The following is a 24,035-nucleotide window of genomic DNA, read 5'->3' as shown; positions in this document are numbered from 1 at the left end:
ATTTTTCATCTTGCATACAAAAAGAAATCCATGAAATTGGTATGAAACATTAAAAAAATTCAACTTACAAATAAGACTTTTTCTAAACATGAGTTTTAAATATAGGTACATTTTGACAATACATTTATTTCTGCAGTGCTTAACTTTCTTTCCAATCAACTCAGGTACGTTAAAAAACAACACCTGACCAACACCATTTTAGCAGAGATGGCTAAAAATACAGTCTACTAGAAACTGACAAACTTACAGACTCAAGTATTTTATCTTTCCTTACATTGTACATGCATAATGTCATGATGCAACACTATGCCCACATTTATTTTAGAAAAACAGTTCTTTAATTTAAATGCTAGAAGAAGGAAAAAAAAAAATCTTCCTGTTCCATACTCAAAGCAATTAAATCACATATTCGATATCAGTTGGGCTGGTTCAGTGACTCCTATAATAATAAATTGCTTAAGAAAGACTGATATAGGACTCCAGAATTTATAGGATCAATTACCTGACTCTAATAACAAACACAGAGGACAGAAAAGTGAGCCTCAGTGGAAGAATGAGACAGCTAAAACTGGCCCAGGCAAAGCAACACACACAGTTATCTTTATGAGAGTGTGGGTGACAGGCCTGTCTTCATCGCAAAGAGAATTACCAAAGGAAATTTAGGCGATACCAGCAGGAAGCATAGACACTGGTAAGGTTCCTCTGGTAAACTGGGATTATGTCTTCAGCATCAGGATGCGATATATTTACAGCGCAGCTTGGAATAGGTGTCCTATAAACTACAAGCTTTGATAATACCATGCATAGACAAAAGATAAGGGTATTTCTATAGAGGAGAATTCAGTAGTAAACACTGGATAGTAAATTCTGCTCCTTGTCTTCACAATCACATGAAAGACTGCAGACCTTACAGACCAAATATACAGGCACGCTACTGCATGTTTGACCCACACAAGGGAAGCTTAGAGATTCAGTGCTGGCTGGAGACAACGCAGCTCTGAGTGGATACGGACGGATGGGGGACCTTTGGAGTCAATAGGTACCTGCTACAATCACTGGCAAGGGCAGGTTCATAAGGGAATCGCTAAAAAAAATATCCTTCACATTATAGAACCAAGACAGTTTCACATAACTGCAACTGAAAAAAGGTCCACTTATCCACAATCTACGGTTCTGCCATCATTTACCCTCTACAATATAGTTTTCTGTATGAGAAAGAGCAGGGATTTTGGGTTGACCTGCAGACAGTAGGCCAGTATTTCAGATACAATTCTTTCTGCTCCATTTAAAAAAAATTAAGAAAAACCCAAACTCTTACTTCCCTGGGAGTCAAACAGATCATTTCTTGACTATTTAAACAAGTGGGCTACCTTCACATAAAAATTAATGACCATTTGTGACAACCTCTCTTTGTATTATTCCTCATAACCAAATTTTCTCTTTTTTTTTTTTAAGCAAGGGCGACTGAGCACTGGAACAGGTTGCCCAGACAGGTCGTGGAGTCTCCTTCCCTGGAGATATTCAAAACCCGCCTGGGCGCGATCCTGTGCGATGTGCTCTAGATTACCCTGCTTGAGCAGGGGGTTGGACTAGATGATTGTTTGTGATAGCAAATTTTAGATTTAAAGTAAGCAAATCTTTCAGAGCAGCAGGCTTGTGAGGTTCCACTACCTTTCTCTTTTAGATTGGTCAGAAAACATCCTAAAAAGTGTATTTCAATGTTTCTTGGCAGCACTCCTGAACTGGAAATCCACAGAAGTGAAAGATACGTCTCGTCATTTGGGACAATAAAATCTGAACTGGCCTAAACATCAGCAGCTGTATAGTAAGATACAATTCAGCACTAGAATACTAAAGAATAGGTGATATGACACATTTTCCATATTTTTCAAAAGTGTGATGAAGGATGATGCATCTTTCTCAAAACAGTAATTGAGAACTTACCTTTTTCAGTCTCTTACAAGGACATCTGAGTTTAACCTTCTGGTTGCAGTTCAGAGGACAGTCACCTGAATGGCAAATCTCTTTACATCGGTGACCACATGGCAACTACAAACAACAAAAACCAAAAAAGAACATCCCACATCAATAGATTCTTTCTAACTATCCAGTCTTCTATGAACTGACTTTATTAAAGCCATAGTTAAACAGACAAACTCAGTCAGCTTATCGGTTTTTCACTTATGAAATAGATTTTTTTTCCCCAAGTGTTTGCCAGTTATTCACAGTATTTCAGTTCCTGCAGAACAATTTCCCCTTAAAGATTTCACTTGCACAGCTTGATTAAAATACAGTCATCACTGTAGTGATTCATTCAGCAATAATTACCCTACCTATCTCGGTAGGGAGGGGAAGAGGCAGCACACAAGTACCTAAGGCAAGAAGAAACTGAAAATAGAGATCAGGAGTAGTGTAGCTACTTACAGATCAGAGAAAGAGGGAAGAATGAGAAGTACCAAAAGTACAAAAATACCACTAAAGACAATTTTAAATGTAAGAATGTTCTTAACTACGCAAAAGTCAAAAAGAGGTTGCCAATGTTCTTATGTCCCCAATGTTCTTATTAATTTCACAAAATCCTGAATTTCTGCATTTGGTAAGTTATCCCATTTCTGGTACTTGAGAAAGACTACTGTGTTACAAACTGAGACATCAAGTATAGTGACGGTTAGAAACACAGCAGTACGCGCAGCATTATAGTGGATACACAATGGCACAAAAGCAAATCGTTTCACCTTGTTAGGAACTTGCTGAAAAAATACCTTGCTCATACACACGCCCATATAAACTCTTTCTAATAATGATATTCCATTTTCTTTTACAAAACCTAATGTTGTTAATAACTGAATTTAGCATCTCACGTAAGATACCTGATTCACTTATTTATAAAGTTTTAAATCCCAAAATGATTTAAAAAAATGGTACCGGACGCTGCTCTTCGTAAAAAGTAAAATTTCAGCTGCTAAGGGTCACAAGGGACTAAGTACAGCTTGGAAAATGCTGTAAGAGATATAATTAAGATATACGTTTTTCACAGATGTGTACATACTACATCACTTCATTCACAAAAATGAGAATATCACATAACAATTACAAAACCCACGTATATATATTTCTTGTTGATTAGAAATTTTGATTCTTAGGAGTAGAGATGAACTGGTTTAACGTAAAGCCTAAAGTCATGGAACACAGATAAAACAGAACATAAAACCTTCCATCTTAAAAAAAAAAAAAAAAAGAAAGGAAAAAAAAAGAAAAACACACTTTCATGCCAATGCTAGTCAAATACTATTATTACAGTAACGTATCCATTGGTGGTTTGCTTTTTCTTTTTATTTATTTTAAATTGCTGTCACAGCACGTTTCACATAGGCTGGAAGGAAACTAAGTCCTCAAGTCTAGACTCCTCTTGCTACAGTCAGCCACCTCATATGATCCCTATATGACTGGGCCAAGCCTTACACTGAAGTGAGTCTTTTCTTCTACTATTGTACTAGGGAGGCTGTTCCAGGACTTCACATCTTCAAGAGGTAACACCTTTTCTCTAATTTCCTAAATTTATTCTAGACAGTCTAAACCCATTTGTTCTTATCCTCATATTGAAATATTTCTTGACTGTCCTTTCATAAAAGACTCTTCATCCCCATAGCATTCCTTTCATTGAATTTCAACCAGCTTAAATCAGTATTTCTTGAATACAGTAGCCAGAACTGCATATAATATTCCAAATGACATCTCAGCAGAACTTTGTACAATGCCTTAATTGCACCTTATTCTTGATAGAATATCTTGCCCAGTACATCTTCAGCTCTCATTTACATTTCTCTCCAGCTAACCACGCTGCAACAATAAGAATTTTTGCTGTCTCCCAAGAGCTTATTATTAGTCTTTACATGAATGCTCTTACCATTTTTTCTGTAACTAATAGCATGCCCTGAAGGTTATCTGCTTCTGCATCTGCATTTCCTCCGTTGTCTTGTACTGACAACACTCCACAACTGTTTTCAGAAAATTCCAAGATCATTCCTATTTTCTGGTCTCAAGGTAATTTCTGAAAACAATGCAAGATCAGTCCTCAACTCAATCCTTGTGTAATTTCTTTATGTTAATGCCTCTTTCGTCTAATACTCATTTTTATATATGTGCCTATGTATATGTACACAGACACACACATTTTTTAAGAAACAGGACTGACTGTTCCCTTTAGCCCACCTCAGCCCTTGTATTAATCTTCTTTATTTGGACTAGCTAACTGCTGTGTGGCATTGCCTCCATTGCTCTACTCAAGCCTGGCATAGCAGATCTATTTCCTTTAAACAGAGAGAGGGCAAAGAAATCTGTCATCTTGTCAAAGACAGAACTCAGGTTAGTCTGGCACAATTGATCGTCAGTAAATCTATCTCGCATTTTATCTTATTTTGAAGAGATGAAGGGAGAAACTTGTTTGAGCCTCGAGTTCAGACTACTACTCAGGAACACGGAATGAAGCCAACCTGATTCACCAGTACAATTTTTCATTCACAGGTCTAAGAGCTGAGGCTGCTCACTAGTGAGCGCTAAGAGACACCCTTCTCCTACTCCCCACTCAAGAGCATCGTGCGCAATCAGTAGCAATGTTCTAGTCTCGCCTGCAAGTCACCCTACACAGGCCAAACCCTTCTGTGGTTATAACTATCACTTCTAACTTCCACTTCCATTAATAGTGTCAAAGCCCAACAAACTGATTTAACAGCTGACAAACGTAAAGAGCTGCAAATTCTAGACAGTAGCCCTCATCTGAACTTCCAGGGGTTCCTGCAACAGAAATTCTTACGTTATACACCACTAGAGCAAAACTTGAGCAGTATATATATGTGTTTACTCCAATACTGAAATCTCTGTTTACACATTTAGTTCTCCCTGTAAGCATACGCTGCTCACACTCAGGGGATGCAAGACAAGGAAGGTAGCAGTGTAAGTTTTTCTACTCCCACACCAATGCAAAAACAACATTTAAAATAAAGAGGATCAGTTAACTGAGTGGCAAAATCAGCATTTCCCTCATGAGCTCAGTGAACAGAAGCAATCCCATCATTTCTTCTGCTAGACAGTGTAATGGGAATGGCTTTGCTTGTTTTAAAGTGTACAAAATGAGCTAACTATGTGCTAAAAGAAAGCGTTTGTCCTGTTAGATTTTTTGCACCATACAAAATTCTTTTGTAGTCAAGAGCCAGTGGACCAAGGGCCAAAACAAACAGGCTTTGTGATTCACATGTCAAACACTTCAAAAGAAAGCACTTTGATCCACAGCCCTGAAAACAAGAAATGCTATGAGCTTTTTCCCTCACTTAGGGAACTCATTTAAACCTTAACATTTCGTCCCACGATGAAAGAAACAGTCAGCATTTATGCAGGCTTACTGACTTCCACCAGGTAACTGACACATTCTGTTAATGCAACTGTAAGGAAAGCATCACTCTTTAGTAGCAATCCCAAAAGCTAAGCACAAAAGATAAGTTTTTTATTTCCAACTCAAGTGGCAGACTTTTCAGTTTAAAAGCATGGCTCTGCTTGCACAGCTCTGAAAACCTCTATTGCTTATGCCAGACACTGAGGAAAAAAATCTTACGGAACGAAGCAGTGCATTTGCCTTTCAAAACTAAATTTTTAAAAACTATGTACATTTTCAAGACACATTTACAGAATTATTACAGAAAATAAAAGTTACTTCATACATAAAAATAATTGATAGCCGTACTCTTAAAAACTTATGACATTGTCTCTACTGTGCTGGCACGTTAAGATAGATTTATCACAATATGGTCACGTATTTCACATCTAGACAGTCTGCACTCTTAAAGTACTGTTATTTTGTCAAAAATTAGCAATTACACAGAAGAATGTACATGACAAACAGAGATCCACAGATACTGACATGAACATATAAATCAAGAAAACTGACAGACCATGAACATTTTATTTAAGATTTATGCCAAAGCATCTGCAAACATGATCATAAGAATGTAATCACTACTGATTAAATAAAAAGTTAGATTTCCTTCAACAGGATATCTCATTATTGCTAACAAACAGGAGAAAGAACTTTTAATTAAAGCTTCCCGGCCAACAGCTGTGGCAATACCAAAGCCTTGCTGCTCCCTAAAACTGAAAGGAAATGCAAGCTGTACTGTATAATACTAGAAGTCCTTTTTTAGTTTTATACTACTAAAGCCAAAACAAAAGCATTGAAAGCTGCCAAGACTTTCAAGTATTTTTTAAGGCACCAGACAATACAACTAAGTGATTTTCATAATCTCCGTAAGCAGCATACTACTTGTAATTCGAATATAGTATTATACTGTCTACTACAATTTCTATTATTAAAAAAAACAATAACAAACAAACTCAAACATTTCCAATCAAGGATCTCAGTAAAATACTGTGTTCTACAGAACCTAAATTGCATTATTTCAAGCTTTGGTAGAGTTACGTAACACCCTGATTTATAGCAAGCAGCAGCTTCACTGAGCTCTTCTAACAACCCAAGGTCAGCTTCTGACATGAAATAAGAAAATTCACATAAAACACTAACTTGAAATTTACTTGAGGCAGTTAGAGCTGCACACAAAACACTCCCAATTTGTTTTGGGGCAGAAATAATTTATTTATGAACTGTACAAGTTCTAAGTTTTGTGGTCCTATCCATCTTATCTTTTGGCCAAGCTGCTTGTAAATCCTTATTACAAGGACCCCCAATTAGCCTGATCTATATATGCTAGGGAGTTGGGGGGGGGGGGCGGGGGGCTGTTAAGACTGCTCCTTCAAATCATTTTTCACATATCAATGAGTCCTTTAACAGAGACTATCTGTGTTGTGATATAGCTAGGTAAATTTCTCAAAATTACAGACAAACATTGCATACGTAAAAACTGACACAGTATTTCTAGTATTATTCAATAGTCACAGAAAAGGGAAATTAAAGTATTGAATTTTTCAGAAAAAAGATAAAAAAGGCATATCGTACTTCTGAGGCTATCAAAACAGGATCAGGTGAAAGTACAATGAATTGTGAAACAAAGATTCAAACTCCCTGAAACAGGATAACACTAATACTTTCAGGTTTCATCAAACTCAGTAAATAGAGCTACAAACACAGGGATGGATGGGGAAGCATTTTTACATCATCAGTTGCAATAAAAGACTCTTCAGATAGCAGGAACTACAGAAAACTTTATTTTTCAACGCATCTATAGGAACAAGAATTCTGGGGGATAAAACAAAAACGTGGATTATCCAACTGAAGTTGATCCTGTGGGCCTGAGCCTTCTTTCACGTCCCATTCTATTGGCGGGGGGGGGGGGGGGGGGGGGGGGACAACAGGGGACAACAGACAACAAACCAACCAAACACATCATAAGCGGAATAGGGCAATTCTGAACTGCAAACTAGAATATTCGTGACCACTACTAGAGGAGTTTTAAATCACAGACTGAGTCTTGGGAATACATCCAGAAAAATTACAACAGATACATTAATCAAGGTCAAAGATGAGACATGGAAGAGATCTTAGAAGAAGCTGAAGTACAGGAACACACAGTTCACGTTAGGAGATGAGAAGCACTTTTGAAAATAAAGAGGAAGTCTTAGAACAAATGAAACCAAAGTAACAGACAGGCAAGTGAAAGGACAAAATTAAGAAGTAAGTGGACAATGAAATAATATCCAAAAGTGTTCCCTGACCAGGAAGAGAGCTTTTAGACATCCAGATGAGAAAACTGTGACAGGCACATTCATTTACTTGTGCAACACAAATGAGAAGGACGAACAAAAAAACATCAGAAAGGCATCTACAAGGGCAAAAAAGCAGAAGATAAAAGAAGGTACACAGTAGGGAGCACAGACTTCAGTGTGGGAGGTGTCAGGAATTTGTTAATGTTATCTTATCTGAAAAAAGAGCAGCAGAGACAGCTAAGCAGTGAGCAGGAATGCTACAAATTTTTGCATTTGTACCTACTTAAAAAGTAAAAAGGTTTCTAAGTACTACAAGGATTCAAATTTGACAGTTCTGGCAGTGGAAAGCTAGGGAACAGGAGAAAATTTTGAATCCAGAATTATTACACAGGGGCAGAATTCAGAGCTACAAGAGATTAGGTAAGAAGATAGATGTTTCCATCTGCAGACACAGAGTGCGTAAGTAAACCAGCATAAAGGAATCAAGTGGAATCAATGAAGAATGGGTTGAATTAACATATTTATGAGCAGTAGCTTGACATTGCATGTGACAAAGACAAGGCAAATAGAAAAATAAAATAAGTGATTATGAGATAAAGCATTTTCCTTAGTACAAGCTTTTTTTTTTTAATTCGTGGAAGGAGAATTTCTCAAAAAAGTCACAAGAGCTTAGCAGTGGAAATACTTTCCAAAATATTCCTGACAGTATTCCTGTTGTTCTGCTTTGCAAATTGTCTTTTCTTACAATGAGGAATGGAGTGAAGAAAGGGCTGTCACCTTCACTGCAACTACTGACAGCTACAGAACAAAGAAACAATAATAATAATAATAAAAACCACCATGGATTTCTGGAAACAGACAAGCAGCACAATCACAGGGTTAGAAGGGAGTAGGAAAGATCATTTAGCCCATCCTTTGGTCTTAGAGCAGTATGATCCACACCTGGATCAATCCTGACACATGATAAGCTGTTATGATCTTCACTGAAAGTTCTGTAGTATCTCCACCCAATTCTTCCCACTGCTTCACATGTCTCACTAACGAGAAGTAATATTTAACACGAATCTTACTTACCGATATACCTAAACCCACCATTTCCTAGTCTTTGCATCATGCAATAAGGATATTATTCTTCTCTTTTTTGCAGCACACTTTTGTACACCCAAATCCTGCTCGCATATATCCTCCTTGTTGTTCTCTTCTTCAGGCTGAACAGTCTCAGTTCTTCCACTTTCCTCATACCTTAATTCTTGTCACTCTTCTGGATTCTCCTCAATTGGCCCAGTACCCAAAATTAAACAGCTCTTTAGCTGAAGGCTACCAGTACTGAATACAGCAGGAAGATTATTTGGCTTGCCTTATATTTTAGACTACTTAGCATATATTTCACTTCTGAAACTTGTGAAGTCCAAAATCCTTTTTTTTTTTTGTGTGTGTGTGTGTAGAACTACTACACAGACCATGATTACTAGCCCTGCACTTAGCCAAGAATAATCAACCACAACTAAAATTCTCAGTATTTGTACTAACCAAATGGCATCCTATTACTCTGGGGCTATATCTCCAAGATCAGTTTTTAAACCAGCTTAGAGGACGTGCTCTCCCATTTCAGCCTCATCTTTGTGTTTAATAATTCAGGCCATTAATGAAAGCGTTCACTAGTACTGCCATGGGAACAGATCCCTGATCCTTCAATACATCCTTCTGAGATGACAACAAACATAAAACTACCCTCCGAGTACAATTTACTAACAACTTTTGTATTTATCATTTAACATGATCATCTAGACTAAGCTTCTCCAGCTTGCTTGTGTGAATGGCCTACGAAACTGTATCAAAAACCCAGCTAAAGTCAAGACACACATACACCTATTTCCCTTTTATCCACAAGCTCCAGACATCCGTCAAATTGAGCATCTCTTTGTTAATATAACTTACCTCTTTTGGACACTGATTTTTGCAGGAAGTAAGAAGATCCTTTTCTTTCAAATCAGCACAAGTTAGTTTTCTGTAAAAGCAAACGTGTATTCGTGATAAATACCAAATTAAAAACAACACAAGTCAAGTTGGGATGCATTTTAAGTATTTATGCCTGTAAAGAAAAAGTATGCTCCACATACTATGCAACTAACAATACTAGGTCTCTATCAGACAAGAGCACATAAATTAAGAGGATTTGAAGTACTTCAAGGAGAACACACAAAGAAGGGCACGTAGGACAAAACTCAAATCCACAAGTCCATCTTACATTTAGTAAAAGCTAGCACCTCCTTGGCCCCTCCAAACAATTAAGAAGGGGCACAAACGATTACAAACATGTTTTCTAATTAAAATAGACAAACCGAAGGACATTTCATTTTAGAAGTCCTTTTTTTGTAAGTCTTAGTTGTAAAGACCTTTTACACTGACTACATTCATTCAAATTCTTGTTATAAAATTCTTCCTTATACATTATAAAAGAATTAACTACATATAGATTAACTACATTATACACATTACTATATATTTACATAGTTACAAATACTACTATATTCTAAAAGAATTACAAAAAATCAGTTCTATGGAAAAGAGTTCTGCCCATGACGCTCCATACACTTTTAACAGTTTTAAGCAATAACACCAAATACTACACTGGCAAATTTCAAATAGAATAAAACCTTACATTATAGCATATAATCTTCCAAGAAAAATTTTATAACTTGCCATCAGGGTTACTCCCATTCCCAGACATTTCAAATGGTTCCCAGTTAGTAGTATTTGTCAGAACTGAATCCAACTTATCATCTACTTACAAGCATTCAATATACAGAACTGACAGTTTGCAGTGACACTTTATTTTAAGCATCTGAAGGCATGATGGGCAATCCCCAGGATGACAGGGCAAAACACAACGGTGAGGACAGCCAGATGGCCGTGGCTTGGTACACTCCTCTTCACATTGCAAACATTCTGGACCTGCCTAACAAAATAAAAACAAATTACCAAACAAAGTGCCAAACGTTTGTTTGCTAGATGATATTAGCAACCTTTATATATAGGAACAGAGTAAGGGTATTTTTTTTCCACAGGAATCCTGCTACTCATTAAGATATCCCTCATACAAAATAAACGTCACAATATGCTTTGAAAAGAAAAGCGAAAATGCCATTGTTTGTAGGTCAAAGAGACAGAATTCTGTTTTCCCTCCTGGGCATAAAGAGGATCTCATAATCGCAGCGCTCTGGAAAAATCACCATTAAGCCTGCTAATTCTCTAAAGAAAACACTATTAGAAAAAAAAAAAAGTAATTTCATATTCAGAATTAACTCTTTCCATTCAACATGTTCTTGCAATACTTTAATCACAACATATTGCCCTGTAATACTGAAGGTTTCTTTGCTTGCTTTTTTGATTTTCAGAAACAAGTCAAACTTTAAGCTGTTTCACTTCTATATGTGTATTTTGGTTTGTATAATTTTCCAAAAAGCATTAAGTTAGCAATACGTTGGGAGCTGCTAAGCCTTGTTTCAGCTTTACATAAAACAAAATCTACGAGAGCTGTGGTGTCATTTTCGGTGCAGGTCAAGAACTTAGGTCACAGCAAGGCATATTAAACTCCATTTCTATTCCTATTTTTTCTTGATGACTCATCAAGAACCCCAGTCTGCAGTCAAATACACACAGATAAACTGATTTGACAACTGATATGCATATGATTAACAATTGGACCTATACAGCACAATAATTATCACAGGCCAATTCTCAAAGATCCATTTAAGTCAGTCAAATTAAAGAAGATTCAACCAAAAATGACGCTACACAATGCTTCTCTAAGAGGACCACTTCCACGTCTAGCTTTCACTTTATGCTGTTCAAAATACGGGCATAAGGGTTTTAAGTACAGCTCCCCACCACCAATTTTCTTTCAAGTTTGTCTTCTGCTTATACAGCTGAACTATTTTTGCTGAAGTTTTAAAAGGAACCTTTGTACAGCGGTCATTCACAAAGTAACTCCCCAAACGTCACATCTCAGGAAGATACTAGCAACCAAAAGTATTTTGAAAACTGTGATATAAAACTTAAGCAACAGTAGGTAAAGGCAAACAACTGGCCTAAGTTTTCTAGCACATGTGGAACAAACCTTAATTCCAGACAGAAAAATCATTGTTCAGACACATAAAAAGGAATTTAATTAGTCAGTTTCAGACTACTTCTGCAGCTCAGTCCCCATTAACAGAACAGAACAAAAGTTCTAAAGGTCAAAAACAACTTGAGTTTATAAAAATTCAGAGAAAATAGAGAACTGAAATTTACCCATGCTTTGCAAGTATATAGACTCCCTTTTTTGAGAACGTACAGTCTCATTCAAACTGAGCTAGGCATAATCCTTTCACTGGTTTAACTGAAGATGTAGGAAGACATCTTCTTACAGTATTAACTGCAGAAGCTCGAATTGCTGCCGTCCTCAGTATTAACATTGCTCTCTTGCTGCATGTTACATGTTGCAATAACAGCTCGTACAATTAATTCTCAGACAAAGGCTCCACAATCATTAATAGAATGGTACAATTTGTAATATACACAAAAATAAACGGTAAAAAGGAAATCAGCTTACCTTCTTTCCATCTGCATTACTGTTGATTTTAGTAACGTAATGGCATTCTTTCACACAGGTGTGATTCTGACAATCAAGAAGCCGCCCACAAAGTCTTTTACATGAGTAGGGACCTGCAGAGTGACATGGTAATGGACTAACCTATAAATTAAAAAAAAAAAAAAAACTATAGTGTACAGCATCATCACAAAGAAATTTTGATTCCAAACATCTTTGTCAATTTAAAGAAAAATTCACTCAAAGTCTACTTGACTTTAATAGACTTCAGTATCCCATTCCAACATGGCCACACACTTGTTTTACACTGTGATGTATCAGGCGGGAAGGCCTGCTTTATTAATTAAACAAGCTGTAAGCTGTCTAACTTTCACAGCATAGCCCCTCACCCCCCTCCCTTTTTTTTTTCCTGAACACACTATTACATTCTCCAAGCTTTTAATGCAAGTTAGTCCTTCTCTCCAAATTTCCCTTGTGCCTTCATTAAAGATTCCCAAGGCGCTTTACAGCTATTACAGAAGCAGGTTACAGTCTGTTTTCACACAGACAGTATTGCTATGGTTATCACACAAACAAAACATCTTACAATTCTAAAATTAAGGGCTAAAAACTTGCAAACTGAAAACAGCCCACAAGCCAGAAATTCTAAAAAACAAACACTGACTATATCAAATATATCTCCCAGGAGCAAGGAGGGGAAGAAAAACAGTACTGTGACAGGACTAGGATCTTAATTCCTTATGGGCTATTTTACTGTCTAGTTTGAGGTTAACACTCCAGCTAACAGAGCTTCATAGCGCAACTCAGAGTATCAATTTAGGAACTTAAAATTTTCATTAGCACTGAAATGGAGTGTAGGCTCCTCACCTGGTTAACTCTGTTACTTTCCTAGAGTTGAACAGTGCGAGTACCCTCCATACCCCACGTACAGTGGGAAGTCACTGCTCTCATTTTCTAATCACCATATAACATTCACATGAAAAATCTAGTTTCTGTGATGCTACCAAAAACCTGTCGTGTGTGGGAGCTTTCTTTTTAATACAACAATCACTTTACAGAGAACTACTTGTACTACTTTCACTTTACAGAAACTACTTGTACAGCTACTGTATGATGGGCTACTGTGACATAAATTATTTTGGCTGGACTAAGGGTGTCATTTTATATTACAGCTTAAGCTGACTGAGCAGCTTCATACTATATCCCTTCCACTTGTCTCCACTAACTCTACACTCCTAACAGCACACTCCTACCCACTTACTTTGAACAAGTTCTAGCACACGTGTGTCTTAACAGCAAGTCAATTCAACTAAGGAAAACTGCAGAAAAGGAATTAATTCAAAAAAAGTTCCTTTTCTTTTGCTAGGATTGCAACCTGACTAGCCATATAATAACCAGGCAAGCACTGAAACTAAAGCAGGGAAGGGGATGGAACCGCACATGTCAGAGTGAGGAAAATTCTCCCTTTAACACTTTAAAAATGTCTTTTTCCCTCAATCATAAAGTAAAACTAAACAAAGTAGGATTTGAATCCACTTGCCTATAAAAACATTTTCTGGACCTACCCAACAAGGGGTTGAGTTCTGCATCAACTCATTGTAAAATGCCATTCATTCACAAAAACGTCTTAATTCCTTCACTCATCATCCCAACCCACAAAGACTGTGAACGGGAGGAGTCTGCACAGCAGGCTGGACAGCAAGCATGGAGAAAATGCTCAGGAGAAAGCCTTAAGATTGTGTCCAACTACTCTCACATCTCGGTGTCAAACGTGAAGGTTGTTATGCTGGTTAAAGCACTAATACAGCTGCGGTAAGTAGCTTGAACGCCTGGGACACACTCCCCACAACTCCATCTCCCATGGTTTATTCTTCCATTGACCCAAATGAGCAAAAGCCAGTGATAGGCCTAATAAAAAAGAAGGTCCCCAAGCAGGAAGTGCTATACCAAACACACGTGCATGCACACACAGCTTTTATCATTCCTAATATTCATTGTATCCTATCCTCCTCCAGTCTGAGAGTCACAACTTCATCTCTCAGCATCAACACAAGTAGCTAAAGGCCACTGCAAGGTAAAAGGAGGAAGGAAAAGACGTACTGAACACGGAAACCTGCCACTGCCCACTTCTCTGCCTTCCCTTGCTCCTCCACTTCCACTCGGATTTTCAGGGCTCTTGGTTCTGCTGTGGCTCAGGCAGTGACAGCAGATTAGGGCAATGATTTCCATCCTCCTCTCCCCCCATGGAGTTAGTCTTCCATCAAGTAAAGACACAACCATTAGCTCCAATTAAAGAGCATTAGCAGAAGCACACAGCTGAGCACGGGCAGAAGTAGGAGCACCCCTTCTGGTAGCATCCCTCGGGTAAACCAGAGCAGATACAATTTTCTATTGAAAGACAAGCAGAAGCAGTGAAGCAGGCAAGCCAGTAGGCATCAGTGGCAGCGTTCAGACTGCCAACCGCTCAGAGCAACCCAACTTTGCCAGCTGCACCTAGCATAGCTTCAGCTTGCCTCTCTCACTTCCCTGTAAGCCCCTCTCTTGGGACTTCTAATTTTACTGCACTTGGGACTAAAAGAGATTGTTTTGGTCTCAACTGCCACTGTAATGAAAAATAGAATTTTAATTAATTTAAATCTACTTTTATATTTTCTGAATTGTTTCTTTTTCTTGACAGCAGTCATTCTGTGTTGCAATTAGTAAGAAACCCAAAGAACAAGGTAGAGAAAGTCTTGCTTTTTAAGTTGGAATGCACTTCCGCTATGATTAAGTAGAAGTTGCTACTACTGCTACAGAGATGAGTATCAAAGAAATCCACACATGCTCCCGCAGGTTGATGAGCTGAATATTAAAGAAAGCAGATGAGAACCAAAAGTAATTTATGAAAAGAGGCATCGTTTTCAGGCCACAGGCGTTCCACAGGATAAGGACAAGGAAAACAAAAGGATAAGACAACTTTCAGAAGCTTTTGGTAAATGTATTTATCTGTTGGATAACAGACACATCAGTTCAAATATGAACAAAATCAAGTACAGTTTGGCAAGGAAATTTTTTTTAAATATTCATAATCCAGATAGTCATAAAGATTAGTCTAATCAAGTTTTACCTTCAGCCATAATAACGCTCTTCATTCTAAAAAAATTGAACCACAGCTAAAAAGGACATAGCATAAAAAAAGGAAAAAAAAAAAAACAGACAAGCAGAGCCATTCAGTTCTGTTCATGACACTTCTATTGCTATAGTCTTTACACACAACAAAAACTACGGGAAAAAAACACTGCATTGGCATACAGAAAACAGAAGTTACAGAAAAACATTAATTTTTTTTTTTACGAAAATAGATCCAGAAAAAAAGTTCTATCTGCCTGAGCAGAATGATGAGACTGACTTTACAAGATATTCAAAACACTCATTGCAGAAACAAAAGCTAGACAAAACCAAAACATTTCCCTTTGAATAAAATCTAATGAAACGAACTAAAACTTTATGCATGAATGAAAATCGGAAACGAAAATTAAAACCACAAAAGAATTAAATATCACAGATAAGCGTAATACCCCATCCAAAAATATATTTATATCCTAAATATAAGAATGATGTTATTGGCTATTTTAGATATATGTAAAAATATTCAAGAACTTTACTACATAAAGTTATTTAAGAGAAGGTTGCACACTGCAGCTAAAAGAAATCTCATTGTAAGTTAAATATCATATAGAATCATACTTCTGCTCAACTCAGATTTGATACAGTTATCTGAAAAGAAAAACAGTCTTGTCTCAAGCGGTGGATTGCTTGTTCTGAATATGCAGACATGTAAGAGTTAGAATTAAATCAACCTTTTAAAATACTTTTAAAAGTGTCAAATTGAAACTAAAAAAAAAAACAACAAACTTCCCCAAACTTCATCAGTATTAAAAAACTAACACCTACACAAATCAAAATTATAGTTGAAATGAAAAAGTGAAGACATGAAGTCTGTTTATGATAGTATTAGAATCCAACTGCTAATCTGACTGCTTTTACTATCTTTCCTCTACTCCTCTTCCGCAGGCATCTTGGTAAAGCCCAAAAAATCCTTATAATTCTTATTTCATTCCTGGTTTCTTTCTTTTATACCTCCCAAGTTATGCAAAATAACAGTCCAACATAAGTAATAATACAGTAGAGCAACGAACCCCTCTTTGTAGCAGAAAACTTGAGAAAGTTGCTGCTTCGCTCACCTGTAAAACGTTCACACTTCCCAGCAAACCTCACCTTAGGGGCTGGGGACTAGCACAGCACGGCAAGTGTTCATAAAAATATGCAAGTTTTTTCTCTTGCTAACAAAAATAAATTAGTCTGAGGCAAGACTACTCATTAAGTCAATGAGGCAGCAGAACATCGAACGTAGACTTTTTTCTTCTTCTTTTCAGAGATCTCACAATAACATGAAAATGCATAAATGGACACTAAATACACTGTAAACATCCCATCTCTCATACACATACACAACACCGAACCGTTTTTTCCCCCTCTATTGCTATCAAGATCTCAAAGATTAGGACTCTTAATTCCACTCCAGAAACTGCTAAATGTGAGCAGGAAAAGCACTGCACTTTGCTGGCTCACAAAAGAAGAGTTTAGTCCAGAATATCAGAGAGTACAAACAAAGGTAAATCATTAACATTAGATTTGATGAGATATTGCTTAGTTTCTATACTAACCTATAAAGAAAACACAACCCAAATCCATTGATTGGTGCTGTTAAGACTGTTAATCAACTGAGAAGAGTTCTTTTTAAATTATTCTATAATAAGCAATATAAATATGTAGCAATTAGAACCATCTTCTCTAATAAGCAGAGCCATACTGTCTTGTATCACGGGGAACGGACTATAAATCTCACAGCTGTGTAGATCTGAACAGTACCAAAATCAGTTACACTATCTAGAGGAAGCTACACTGGGTCAATGAAACAAAGCTTACAGTTTGTTTATACATATATTCATTAAAGATAGGACTTATCAAATCTCACCCTATCACAAGAGATGTCATTGGCTCAAAATAAACAGTGTTTCAGGAACCTACAAATTTTACTGTGGAAAGCAAAAACAAAAATTAACTGTTCCAAAAACAGCAACAAGTACACACACGTGTTCTTCTTATCCATTTTTCACAGCACATTTTTCTTCAGCAAGTGGCAAACTACAAACTAGCTCTACGGAAGCTGTATTCACAACCTACTTGGATCAATAAATGTACTGCAAGAATATATCAGCATGAAAGACTGCTGGTGTATGAACTTTGTTATACACCTGCCATACCAAAATACACGCTCACTTTATCAAAAAAAAAAAATGTAGAACACAAATTAAAAGATTATTTAAAAAAAATACCAACAGTACCAAAGTCCAGCTAACACAACTGTAACAAATCTAATTCCATTTTAAGTTTGTAAAAAATTGTAGAAAGCAGTAAACACTCTTCGAAATAGTTTAGCCTTAAGATACCAATTACATTTTCTTCTGAAGTAAGCCAAAATAGATAATTTCTTTCTTTCAGGTTAGAAAACACCATATGCCAAAAGAAAAGCTAACAAGTAGCACTGAAGAAGAGTTTCCACTGTATTGTCCGGTTTTACCCATGTATGCCTAGATCCAAGTCACTAAGACTTTTCCTGTACCACACGCTGTTCCTATTCCTTATTAAAAGTAGACACAGCAGTTAGGAAAAGTAAAGAAAGCATATAGGGAGAGAAGAACAGCTACAGAGTAGGAAAAAAACCACAAGTGTGGGAAGTAACGAAAAGGAAGTAATGAAAAAAGACGACATCAATTTAAACACCAATTAACCAACTATGCAAAGCTACACAAATAGCTTCATAAACCATGAGTTTAAATTTTTGACTAAGTCTAAAAGGTCAAATGTTTATATATTCTTCAATAAGGTACTAAAATATCCTCTGATAGGTAAGCCCTTATGATAACCAGTTCACCAGTTTTAAAATGCAAAAAGGTCATATAATGTTTCTTTAATACCTTTCTGCAGACTGACATCAAAGATACACTTCATATTCCATTTAAAAAGCCAATTTCTATGACTCACCTCATGCTGCCCAAGACACTCCCTGTTAAAGAGAAAAAACATCAGATTTAGAAAAGTATTTCTTTCTTTAAGAAAGGGACTTAAAGCAGTGACAGTGTCTTTCAAGAAAATAATGTAATTTATCATCAGAAAACATGTACAGACTAGTCCAGGCATCATACGCAGCTAAAAGGCAGGTCCACATCTAGTCTGCTTTTGTAGCACAATAGCTCATGAGCTAAGAGAAAGTTAGCTACCTATGCAGGTCAGTGCCCTCTCTTTTTCAACAGCTGTTTGGATTACTGTGTTTTATGGCAGCAATCCCAGAATCAAGATTTCATGTGCAGATTAATCAAGGTGATATAAAGGAATACATAATTTGTATTTTAGAACATTACCTGAATTGCTTCCAAATACATTCTCCTTTGGCTCTACTAATATAATCACTCCATGCTTTACATTTATTTCAGAGAACTGTGTAATTAGTCTACTCTTATGTTTACAATTCCATCTCTTTCAGAATGATCTGCCATCTCTAGGGAAGAAAAAACTGCACACTGATCAGAATTGTGAAGGTATTGAACAGCAATTCATTCAACCACTGGCCTCCATAAAAATTAAATCACTTTTTTCCACAATTTCTTTTAACAAGTATCTTTTTCTTTCTGCCTCTGGTTTCATATCTCTGTCATCTCCCCAAATTATTGATTTTTCTACTTAGATCTTTTTAGGGAAAATACTAAAAATAATATTAATATTCAAGCTAAAATACGTTTAAACAATCTCCTAAAGATTACAGACAGTATTAAAAAAAAAAAAAAAAAAACTTCCCCAATAGCTTCTCTAACACGAAGCAGCTACCAATAGCCACAGATGGTCTTTAGGACAACAGGAAACAAGCAAGAGCAACCAGTCCTTCACCTACTAACAGAAAGTAGATGTAGCACAGGAGCTTGTTCTGGGCTCTACACAATCCAATTATCAGAAGACTATCTACAGTCTAAAATAGTAAACACTTAATTTGGCTTCTAAGACCTCTGCATTCCATTGTAGTACAATTCTGTTCCACTACAGGGGAAAATCCAATTTAATACGTCCATAATAGAATATTTTATAACCACTACTAAGCTAGCTCCTTACTAAGGTTGAACATCTATTCAGACCAGTAGGAAGGAGTCTGCACTCCTATTGGAGTTACACCCAAAGAGAGAAAGCTTTAGGCATACATATAGCGGTAAGCTGTATTTACATAGTCTGTTATTAACATACTAATTGAAATATTATTGAAAAGATTATTAAGAATAGCCAGCATGGATTAACCATGTGCAAATACCACTTAAACAACCCGATTGCCTTCTGTGATGTAACTACTAAATCTGTGGATGAGGGAGAAAGCACTGCATGTCATCTACCTTCACAGTAGCAAGGCTTTTAACATTGTCCCCCACAGCATCCTTGCATTCAAGTTGTAATGGTCTCTACAGATGAACTACTAGATGGGTGAAAAACTGGCAGGATCATGGCTAAAAGGGTAGTAGCCAATTGTTTGTAACCTACTTCAAGGCTAGGTGCCCAGAGGAGACATTCTTTCTCCTGGAAGGGACAAAAATGCATCAGTTTTGCAGACCACTAAAGAAGGGTGCAGCTGATGTACTCAAGGACAGGCCTGCCATTCAGAGAGACCTAAACAGGCTGGAAGAATTGGCTGACAGGCACCTCGTGAAGTTCAGAGAAAACGCAAAGTCCTGCAACATTCCCTGCACCATTACAGGCTGGACACTGACTGGCTGGAGAGCAGCTCTGCTGAAAGAGACCTAGGGTGCTGACGGACAGCAGGCTAAACACGATTAGCAGTAGGCTAAACGTCAGCAGTATACCCTGGCAGCAATTAAGGCTAGCAGCATATTTGTTCCTATCAATGAAAACGCTGCCAATAAACCAAAGGAACTGATTATTTCCCTTTATTCAGCACTTGTTACACCACATCTGAAATATCATATGCAGTTTTGGTCCCCCAGCACAAAAAGGATATGAATAACCTCAAGCAAGTCCAGTGGATGGACACGAAGATGGTCAGAGGGTTAGAGAACAAATCTGTGAAGAGAGGCTGAGAGAACAAGGCTTGTATAGCCTGCAGAAGAGAAGGCTTCAGGGGGATCTAATAGCAGCCTTCCAGGACCTAAGGGGAAGGTACTAAGAAGATGGGGCCAAGCTCTTTAGTGATGTGCACAGGAGGGAAACAAGAAACAACAATCACACTCTGGAACAGGGAAGATTCTGACTGGATATAGAGGGGAAAAAAAATTACTGTAAGGATAATCAAGCACTGGAAGAGGTTGTCCAGAGAAGCTGTGGAGTCCTCACACCTGGGAGTTTTCAAGACCCAGCTGGACAAAGCCGAGGCAAACTGGCCTGATTTCAGTGTTGACCTGCTTTTAGTAGCACACTAGACTAGGAACGACACCCCTCCCTCCCCAGATACCTTCCAGCCTGAATGATTCTATGAAATTAATGAAGCAATTTTCCAGAAATTCCTTTTTAACTCTTCATAGAAACAAGTACCAAATATCTTCAGTTCCAAAACTCTGGCCTTTCATGTTCAAAAAAGGTTCCAAAACAACTGGAGGAGGGGGAGGGAGAAGGAGGGACGGACAGAAAACCCACACACTATGCTCCACAACAGTTCCTGAATACAGTTATTAAAAAAGTATTACAAAACCTCAATGGTTAGTTTTGCATGTAATCCTTGCTCTAATCACCATCCACACAAAATATGATCATCTCCCACTACCGTCCATTATCACATTAGCTCAAATGATAGCAGGCTAGTAACAAATTTAGAAGTCCTTATAATGACCTAAGGTGTCAGAAATTCTGTTTTGTAGCAATACATTACTATATTCCTACTTTTTTTTTTTTTAAACTCATGAAGCTTCTCTCATAACCTTCATGAGAGAAAGAAGATTATAGCTATAATAATAAATCAAAAACGTTTGGACACTCCAGAATTAATGTAATTTTGTAATGCTAACCTTAATCTGTCCCCAAGCACTATAAAAATGTAATGATGCTACCTCTAATCAGAAAACTAAATACAGCTTTTCCAGTTTGATTTCCTTCTCACTTAGTAGACTGACGTCTGAGGAGGAGTCTGTAGACTGAAGGAGGTGATTTCAAGGTAGGAATTCTAGAGAAACCAGGAGACGTGTCCTACATAATGCACAATGTTAACACAACAACCTTTGCTGAATGCCTAAATTAGACAGTTCCTGCAGACCTCTACCCAAACCTTGAAACCAGACTGTTCATAGGTACCCTTTAACTACACATTTTTCACCTTTTGGGGGTCTGGCTTTAAATGTTAAGCTCAAATATCAAAGTCCTGAGCAGTTATAGCTTTGTACATATAAGGAATACAATACACTATAGTATAAACCTCAAGAAATCAAGTCCTAAACATATCTAAGCAGGCAGTTTGCTCTGGATGTTTTTGATCATATTCTTCTATCTCTATTCCTCATTTTATGAAATGAGAATAGAATACTCCCTCACTAAAGAAGGATGTTTAAAAACAAAAAGGCATTAACGCCTGTGAAGCATGCAGAATTTTGCGTTGGGCTCCAACGCAAAAACCCACGATAAGCAATATTTCTTTTCAGAACAAGGTTTGAATTTACAGTCCTAATTCCACTACGTAAACACAAACACTACCAAACTGAGGGGAAAAAAGGGGGAGGGGGAAGAAACTGCCATTTTTTCCCTACGTCCTCAGCATTGCCACATAAAGAATTGATTCAGCTCTACTCAAGGAGCAGAACCTTCTGGACAAGCGTAGAACAGGAAGGAGAAGCAGGCAGTTAGGATGAGGGATATCCATTAATAAGTTAAGATGCAAGGCCAATGCACTCAAAACTAAGAAACAAAATAGCAACTTGTTAAGCAACAATTACAGTGCCGTAAGCTAAACAAGACAGAAGCCACATAGAAAAAATTATATAATCATGTCACTGGAGATAATCAAATTACAGTAGCTGCCTTTGCAATCTTGATACTTTTAGGGTAAGCATCTGTGCGTGACGTGTCTTAGAAACAATCACTCTTTACTTATACTATCTGTCCTTTTAAACAAGGACCACATGTTACTAAAAGGTCTATTAAATAGAGAGCAACGCTCCCAGTTTTCTGAGAATGGTGCTCGCATATGCTTATTGTATCTGAAGAAGAGAACATAGTATTTTCCATGTACATCCCTATAAGGATAGGGAATCTCTTTCCGTATCAATCTCCCTCCCCAATACTTACACTGATACAGGAACCTCACAGGGAGGGCATGGTAATGCAGTTTGAATAAAAGCTGGTTCAGATGGCTGTTCCCAAGGGCCTGCAGGCTGATGCTGGGAAAAAAGTACAACACCAACAGAGCACAGAACACAACTAGAACTATTTGCTCAACTACAAATATCCATATCATCTAAAAAGATCTCAGTTTAAGAAATCCACTTTCCGGTAAGTAATTTCTTCTACTAATTGTAATCTCCCCAAAGAACTCCAGAATTATAATTTCATTTTGATATGGCAAAGAATTAGAAAATGAAGGCCTATGGTCATATTGTTTAAATTAAGAAAAAAGTCAAGTAAAAAAATTAGCAAAACTAATTCTAAGTATTTAATAGAGGTAAAAATATTTTAATAGATCATTTACCACACAAATGAAGTTACCCTCATTCAAGGCATACGTTTCGTGTTTAAATATCACAAACAATTTCTCACTTCTAACTAGTGCAAACTGACAGTTTAGAGAATATCTGAAATAAAACTTAAGTCTTTATTTTTGCTATGTTCAAAAACAATTTGAAAGTAAACGTCAATAAAACTCTAGCCAACGCATTGTTTCTTGAGTAATTATAACTGCTGAAAGTTTCACAGAATACATTGTACAATACAGATTAGATTGTAACATAGCAACCAGAACCATTTCATTTCTCAGTTAAGTAGCAGCATACATACATCTATACTTGACTATTTATTTACTCTGAATTCCAGAAGCTTCCAATATAACATTAAATAACTATTTCTTAATCTCCAGAACACAAAAAACAAACCATTTCTCACTATATCCTTACCAAGCCAGTTTGTTTCACAAGTGCTTCATCATGGCAAGAAACAGGGCACAAATGACCACACGTTAATGTTTTCTGGCAGGACTGACGACACGGAGGACACCGACCAAAGTGACAGTAGTGTTTCTCCTGGGTAGGGTGGTGACAGGTAGGTGGTTGACTGAAGTAAAATCCAAGAATGAATCAATGTGGCAGCATGAAATATAAAGTTATAGTCATTGAACAACTGTGCTCAAAATTGAAATAATTGAAAAGAACAAGATATTTTTCAAAATAGTAAGTCTAGCAGTGGTAAATATTACCATCAAATTATGCATCAGCTCTAAATGAAATTGAAATCAAAGCTGGCTTTGCATATTCAAACAGGTGTCTCATTCCACACCCTACTGTGGGCTACTCAATCTTACCACAGCCCCACCAGAAACTATTCCCTAGTTAGCCTTTGCTAGTCTAGTTTTCTAGCTAAACTGCCTCATGGAGGTACTTCAAAAAAAGTTCCAGATCTGACTCAAAGGACAGAGGGGGACTACAGAATTAGAAGTGGCTAG

The 24,035-nt window shown here is 37.1% G+C and overlaps 1 protein-coding gene across 1 annotated transcript in view; it reads right to left on the bottom strand.

Moving 5' to 3' along the window:
* The window catches only part of NFXL1 (nuclear transcription factor, X-box binding like 1), a 52,416-nt gene that overhangs the window by 12,086 nt on the left and 16,295 nt on the right, over positions 1 to 24,035 (bottom strand). Inside the window, exons 13-19 of the mRNA XM_068942953.1 lie at positions 23,491 to 23,647; positions 22,670 to 22,761; positions 18,389 to 18,410; positions 12,305 to 12,445; positions 10,503 to 10,669; positions 9,649 to 9,718; positions 1,945 to 2,049 (exon numbers count right to left, since the gene is read on the bottom strand). Of these exons, the coding sequence (XP_068799054.1) occupies positions 1,945 to 2,049; positions 9,649 to 9,718; positions 10,503 to 10,669; positions 12,305 to 12,445; positions 18,389 to 18,410; positions 22,670 to 22,761; positions 23,491 to 23,647 (754 nt within the window). The remainder of the gene's footprint in view (positions 1 to 1,944; positions 2,050 to 9,648; positions 9,719 to 10,502; positions 10,670 to 12,304; positions 12,446 to 18,388; positions 18,411 to 22,669; positions 22,762 to 23,490; positions 23,648 to 24,035) is intronic.

The sequence above is a fragment of the Struthio camelus genome, chromosome 4 (genome assembly GCF_040807025.1).
Source record: "Struthio camelus isolate bStrCam1 chromosome 4, bStrCam1.hap1, whole genome shotgun sequence".
Taxonomy (NCBI): Eukaryota; Metazoa; Chordata; class Aves; order Struthioniformes; family Struthionidae; genus Struthio; species Struthio camelus.
The sequence above is the reverse complement of the archived record's forward strand: the minus strand, read 5'-3'. Positions and strand labels throughout refer to the sequence as shown.